We start from the raw sequence: 7496 nt of genomic DNA, 5'->3' as shown, positions 1-7496 counted from the left end.
AGCAACCTCCAACTCCTGGGCTCAAGCAAGTCTCCTGCCTCACCCTCCCAAGTAGCTGGGACCACAGGCACCCGCCACAACGCCCGGCTATTTTTTGGTTGCAGCCATCGTTGTTTGGCGGGTCTGGGCTGGATTTGAACCCGCCACCTTAGGTGTATGTGGCTGGCACCTTAGCCGCTTGAGCCACAGGCTCTGAGACTAGCTACAGAATTCTAAAGTAATTTCCAAAATGGTTTCAAGGTATGGCAACATTTTTTGTTGTTGTTTGTTTAATCAGTTTATTAAGAGAAACATAGAAAAGTGCATGCATTTTAAATAATGTTTAGCTTGACGAATGTTTACAAAGTGAAAACACTTGTGTAACTACCACCCAGCTCAAGATTTAAAATGTGTATAGTCCCAGCTACTTGGGAGGCTGAGGCAAGGGAATTGCTTAAGCCTAAGAGTTTGAGGTTGCTGTGAGCTGTGATGCTACTGCACTCTGCCAAGGGTGACAAAGTGAGACTCTTTCTCAAAAAAAAAGAAAAGAAATAGAATATTATCAGTATCTCATACGCCTCTCTCTCAAGTCCCCTCAGCTACTAATTCCCCAGAAGATAACTATTAATCTGACTTTATCACCATAGATAAGTATTGCCTGCTTTGAACAATTGTTGAAGATTTTCTGTTCTGTCTGGCTTCAACATTATATTTGTGAAATTTATCTCTGGTGTTCTACTAACAGTAGTTGAGTCATTCTCCTTTTGTAGTATTCCCTTGGATGAATATCCCACAATTTGGGTATCTATTCTAGTATTGTTGGATTTTTGGGTTATTTTCATTTCGGGACTATGAAGAGTAAAGCCATCATAAGCATTCTTGAATATTTATTTTATTGAACATATGTATGGATTTCTGTTTAGTGTATATCTAGAAGTGGTGTGGAATTGCTGAGGCATTGACTATTCATAACATTCGTCTTTAACAGATGTTAAAGAAACGGTTATTCTTGTCCCTCATTAGAATGGTGTGGCAGGCTTTCTTTAGGACTGTTGTGATAATATAGGGACTGCTGCAGTGAGGGATTGCAGTAGGGGAGAAAGATTGGCCTCAAATCTGAATAGAGCAAGGAAATGTGGAAATTTATAGTCAAGCAATAGGCTCTCTCTGTGTGTGTATATGTGTGTGTGGGGAGGCATCAGTGGATGGAAACTTAAGAAAAAACCTCAGAGGTAAGTGAAGATTCCAGCTAAACCAACCTAACAGGATTCTTGTAGAAGTCAGGCAATGGTCAGGGTGATAGACATCCCCTGAGGGATAGTAGGGACTGGGGAATTGGGTCAGACATCAAGGGTGATGAAATAGCAGGAGTGAGGGATTCTGGCTGAACTGACTTTGCAGTATTCTTACTAAAACTGGACTTGACAAGGCTGAGGATGGCAACCTAGTTGAGCAGGGCTGACCAAAATTTGGTCAAGGAGAGAATCTTTTTCACAGATAATGCCAAACTCTTCTTTCACGTCACTTTATTCTTCAACTGATAGAATATCAGAGCTTCAGTTGCTCTGTATCTTTGCCAAAATTTGGTGTTATCTATTTTTAAAATTTTGAATATTTGGTGTGTGCCGTAGTATCTCAGGGTGGTTTTAACTTGCTTTTCTTCCACATCTAACAATGTTGAATACTTTCTCAGATGTTAATGAGTCGTTTGAAGTCCCCTTTCAAGTCTTCAGCCCTGGCCCCCTTTCCTGTTGATGTAGGAGTTCTTCCTGTAGTCTGAGTGAATCTTTATATTACATGTGTCTTCGTCCACTCTGTAGTTTGTGTTTTCCTCTTGTTCTTGTATCTCTTGCTGAACGGAAGTTCTTATTCTCGGTAAAGTCCAATTTGTTGAATTTTTTGTTAGAACTTTTAATGTCTCCCTTAAGACATCTTCTGTGCTACTCTTCTTGAATGTTTATTGTTTTACTATTTTTTTGAGACAGAGCCAAGCTGTCCCCCTGGGTAGAGTGCTGTAGCATCATAGCTCACAGCAACCTCAAACTCCTGGGCTCAAGCGATTCTTTTGCCTCAGCCTCCCAAGTAACTGGGAACATAGGCGTCTGCCACAACGCCCGGTTATTTTTTGGTTGCAATTGTCATTGTTGTTTGGCAGGCCCCGGCTGGATTCGAACCTGCCAGCTGTGGTGTATGTGGCTGGTGCCTTAGCCGCTTGAGCCACAGGTGTGGAAAGAGCCTGTTTCACTTTTTATACTTAGATCTATATGAGCCCTGTAATCTACTTAATAGCAATCTTTCCAGGTATCTTTGTTAGATAGCAAGTGACCATGTATGTGTGGGTCTTTTTCTGGACTGTTATGTTCCACGGCCTTATTTTTATATCCTTGTGCCTGTATCACTGTCTTAATTTCTTTAGCTTTGTACTTTTTTTTTAATTTGATAGCCTAAGTCTTTTAACTTTATTGTTTTTCAGTATTGTCTTGGCTTTTATAGGCTTTTAAAAAAATTCCTTATACATTTTCAAATCTGCTTGTAAATTTCCACAAATACCTGTTGGAATTTTGATTGGAATTGCACTGACTCTGTAGATCAATTTGAGGAGGATTGGAATCTTGACAATATTGAATCTTCGGATCCAGTAACATGGTGTTTTCCTACATTTAATTAGGTATTTCATTTCTCTTAGTAACAGTTTTTTAGTTTTGTGTTCAGAGGTCTTGTTCATCATTTTTTCCCTAGGGACTCGATGTTTTGGAAGTGTCATTTTGAAGTTTGTAGCCTTTTCAGGTGACAGTGTGTTTAAAAGTAAATCATCTTATTTTAGTTTCATCCTATAGTAAAATCATTAGTAATCAGATCATTTTATTTTAAGGTAAGTATTGGTTCTTTTACTAGTATTAGCAAATAACTCTTACAGCTTCAGGATTTCAGTAGTTTTATCCTAGCCGAGAAATCCTTTCCACTCATCTTTGATTGTTGCATGATTATATCTTTCAGTATCTACACCTAAGAATGGCCCATATAAGTAGAATAATAAGATAGCCAAGCTTCTGTGGTACTTTCTTGCCATGATACCCTGAGCATCTGGTCAGTATTTTCAGTTATTAATGTTTCAAATTAGGGTTTCTTCCAGACATTTGGGTCCCGTGTAGTTTGGCTCCACGCAGCTTATCTATTCAAAGTATAAACTACTTTGTGATATAACTCTGGGTTCCATTTAGGGTTGTTTCCTGATATCCTTAGTACAGTCTGTGTTTCTTTCCTCATCTAGGCATTTTCTCATGCATTTTTTTTTTAACCAAATCCCACTGTCATCAAATCTTGATGCCTTTTTAGTTTCCTGCCTTTTCTTACTTTTTCTTATAACCTATGAAATCTCTGCACCATAGAGTTCAACATTTGTGTTCTGATTGCTTTTGGTGTCTCAGTTTGTTTCCTTGGTTAAACTGTCAGCTCTATGACAGCAATGACATACCTGCTCCCCTCTTATCTTCCCCTCTCCTAGCCCTGCTCTGAGATGAGTAAATGCTTACTAATTAATGATAGCTTAACACAAATTTGTTTTACAACAAAGACTTGGGATTGGCTCAGCATAATTCTTAATTAGTTCTCCTTTGTCACAGTATCAGGGTGTGTGGATAGAAGAGGTAAAGGTCTTCAAAATACAAATGGGCATGCCATAGAATTACTATTTTAATGGAAAGTGACCACAGTTACCATTTTTGTACTTCTTCTTTTTTTTTTTTTTTTTTTTGAGACAGAGCCTCAAGCTGTCCCCCTGGGCAGAGTGCCGTGGCATTACAGCTCACAGCAACCTCCAACTCCTGGGCTCAAGCGAGTCTCCTGCCTCCGCCTCCCAAGTAGCTGGGACCACAGGCGCCCGCCACAACGCCCGGCTATTTTTTGGTTGCAGCCATCATTGTTGTTTGGCGGGTCCGGGCTGGGGATTCGAACCCGCCACCTTAGGTGTACGTGGCTGGCGCCTTAGCCAGTTGAGCTATAGGTGCCGAGCCTGTACTTCTTCTTAATGCAGGCACTATTATAGGCTTGGGGGATATGCAAACATAGACTGCTTTCAAGGAAATTAGTAAAAAATGTGTGATAGTGTGACATTCATTATGCTTTTATTTAAGGTGACTGGGTGGCCCCAAGGGAGGTCTCACTTCTCAGGATTTAATTAGTGTCTGTTTTCTCTTTCAGACATCCCATTGCTTTGGCACCACTGACACCTTGGGTCTATGTTAGAATGGTGGTTTGGAGGGAGCCACTGGGTGACCTTTTAGGGAGTGGCACTATCTGTGTCATATATGTTTTTTTAGGGGTGTGAAGCATCCAGTTTTGTTCAAGAGTGATGGTTTGATTTTTCCCTGAATTACTTAAGTCTATAACTGTATTTTCCCTTTGTTTATCATCATAGTTCATTCAGCAGACAATACAAGAATGGAATTAATCATTCCCGGAGAGCAGCATTTCTACATGAAAGCAGTGAATGCAGCTGAAAGACAGAGGTGGCTGGTTGCCCTGGGGAGCTCCAAAGCATGTTTGACTGATACTAGGACTAAAAAAGAAAAAGGTAACTATAATTTTTTTCCTGTGGTATGAGCTTTCTTAAATATCAATAGAAATTGTCCTGTCCTGGCGGGCATGGTGCCTTATGCGTGTAATCTCATCACTCTGGGAGGCCAAGGCAGGTGGACAGGTTTGAGACCAGCCTGAGAAGAGTGAGACCCTGTCTCTAAAAATAGCTGGGTGTTGTGGTGGGCACGTGTAGTCTCAGCTACTTGGGAGTCTGAGGCAAGAGAATTGCTTGAGCTCAAGAGTTTGAGGTTGCTGTGAGCTGTGATGCCATGGCACTCTACCAAGGGCAACAAAGTGAGACTGTCGCCAAAAAAAAGAAAAGAAAACTGTCTACTTTTAGTAATTTATCCTAACCCAAGGAAATAATTAGAAATGTAGAAGAAACTTTACATATATATATCTTTATCATAAAAAGTTTATTATAAAAGATATAGTTCATGGGAATAATTCATAATTCAACAAACCAGTACTTTCATTGGCTGATATATTATGTAGCAAGTAAAATGTTTATAAGGAAATTTAATTGACAAAGGTAACATTCAAAATGATACATATTAATAATAGTATTAATTGTCTAACTTAGGAAAGATATATAAGAATTGGTCAAGATGTTACCTTTGGAACTGGAGATTTTGGGAAGCAGACTCATTTTTCATGGAATACACTTTGAGACCTTTTGACTTTGCCATATGCCTATATTTCCATTTCAAAAAGATTTAATAAAATTAAAAGCAAAGCAAATGATTCATGGTACTATTCCAGTAATATGCAGATATAATGTGAAAATAATGGCAGTCTTTATGTCATGATAGTGGGATTTCAGGTTATCTTAGTTCATTTTCTGTTGTTATAACAAAGTACCTGAGACTATGTAATTTATAAAGAAAAGAAGTTTGTTTCGCTCATGGTTCTGGAGGATGGAAATTCAAGATCAGGTGGCTGCATCTAATCAGCTTCTGGTGAGGGCCTTGCGCTGGATGGTACCATGGCAGAGAATTGGAAGGGGAAGTGGGCGTATGCAAAAAGAGAACAACCAGGAGAGGCAGCCTTGATTTATCCATGCAGCCACCCACTTTCAAGGTAACTACTACACTACCAAGAAGGAAGGAAGGAACTCCTTTGAGAAAAGCACTAGCCCTTCTTCATGTTCAATCATCTCTTACACTGCCACACTGGGGACCAGGTCTCAACGTGAGTTTTGGTGAGGACAAACTGTATTCAAACCACAATATAGTTTTTTTTTTTTTTTTTTTTTTTGAGACAGAGTCTCACTTTGTCACCCTCAGTAGACAAAGTGTCTTGGTAGAGACACCTTCACAGCAACCTCAAACTTTTGGACTCAGGTAATTCTCTAGCCTCAGCACCACCTACTGCATACCCCTGTCCCTCAGTTGCTGGGACTACAGGCACCTGCAACAATGCCCTGCTATTTTTAGAGACAGGGTCTTGCTCAGGCTCAGGCTGGTCTCAAACTCCTGAGCTCAAGCAGTCCAGCCCCTTTAACTCCCAGAGTGCTAGGATTACAAATGTGAACTACCTCTTCTTGCCTTGCATTTTTTTTTTTATTTTTTTTTTTCTTTTTTTTTTTTTTTTATAGTTTTTTTTTTTTTTTTTTTTTTTTGAGACAGAGCCTCAAGCTGTCCCCCTGGGTAGAGTGCCGTGGCATTACAGCTCACAGCAACCTCCAACTCCTGGGCTCAAGCGAGTCTCCTGCCTCCGCCTCCCAAGTAGCTGGGACCACAGGCGCCTGCCACAACGCCTGGCTATTTTTTGGTTGCAGCCGTCATTGTTGTTTGGCGGGTCCGGGCTGGGGATTCGAACCCGCCACCTTAGGTGTACGTGGCTGGCGCCTTAGCCGGTTGAGCTATAGGCGCCGAGCCTATTTTCTAATATTTTTCATTGAATATATATTACCTTTGTAATTCAGAAAACAGGCTGGCATGGTGGTTTATACCTGTAATCCTAGTATTTTGCAAGCCTAATGCAGGAGTATTGCTTGAGGCCAGGAATTGACATTAGCCTGGGCAATACAAGGAGACTCTGTGTCAAAAAAAGAAAAAATTTAGCTGTGCATTGGTGGTGCACACCTGTGGTCCCAGCTACTCAGGAGGATTGCTTGAGCTTGGGAGTTTGAGGTTGCTGTGTCCAGCCTGGGTGACAGAGTGAGACCCTGTCACAAACAAAGTGTTAATTAGTGGAAGCAACTAAATTATGGGTAGTAAGGAATGGAGACTAATCATTGAATTTATAACAATTTTCAAGTATATAATAGAACATGATGACAAGAGCATGGCTGAGGGTAGGAGAAGGAATGGGTATTCACAATAGCTAAAAGGTGGAAACAACCCAAATCTTCATTCATATAAACAAAATGTGGCATATATATGTAAGATGGAATATTATTTGGTCTTAGAAGGAAATTCCGACACGTGTAAACAAAGATGTTATGTGGATTATGCCAAGTGAAATAAGCCAATCACAAGAGGACAAATAGTCTATGATTCTACTTTTATGAAATACCTGGAATGGTGAAATTTATATAGACAGAAAATAGAACGGTGGTTGCCAGGGTCTAGGTGGAGGAAGGGATGGGGTAAGGGCTTAATGGGTATAGAATTTTAGTTGGGGAAGGTGAAAAAGTTCTGAAGATGGATAGTAGCGATGGATGTACAACAGTGTGAATGTACTTAGTGTCACCTTTTTAAGTGTGAACTTAAAGTGTTTAAAACACGTTGGGCACGGTGGCTCATGCCTGAAATCCTAAGCACTCTAGGAGGCCAAGGCTTGTGGATTGCCTGAGCTCACAGGTTCAAGACCAGCTTGAGCCAGAGGGAGACCTCTAGAAATAGCTGGGCATTGTGGCAGGTGCCTGTAGTCCCAGCTACTTGGGAGGCTGAGGCAAGAGAATTGCTTGAGCTCAAGAGTTTGAGGTTGCTGTG

General features: G+C 40.6%; 1 protein-coding gene across 1 annotated transcript in view; it reads left to right on the top strand.

Annotated features, from left to right (window-relative positions):
- Nucleotides 1–7496, top strand: part of PLEKHA3 (pleckstrin homology domain containing A3) — a 28521-nt gene that overhangs the window by 7837 nt on the left and 13188 nt on the right. Inside the window, exon 3 of the mRNA XM_023514157.1 lies at nucleotides 4397–4552. Coding sequence (XP_023369925.1) covers nucleotides 4397–4552 — 156 coding nt within the window. The remainder of the gene's footprint in view (nucleotides 1–4396; nucleotides 4553–7496) is intronic.

Source organism: Otolemur garnettii, unplaced genomic scaffold (genome assembly GCF_000181295.1).
Source record: "Otolemur garnettii isolate 467f Iridium unplaced genomic scaffold, OtoGar3 scaffold00048, whole genome shotgun sequence".
In the NCBI taxonomy this organism is placed as follows: Eukaryota; Metazoa; Chordata; class Mammalia; order Primates; family Galagidae; genus Otolemur; species Otolemur garnettii.
This window is presented reverse-complemented; position numbering and strand designations above follow the sequence as displayed.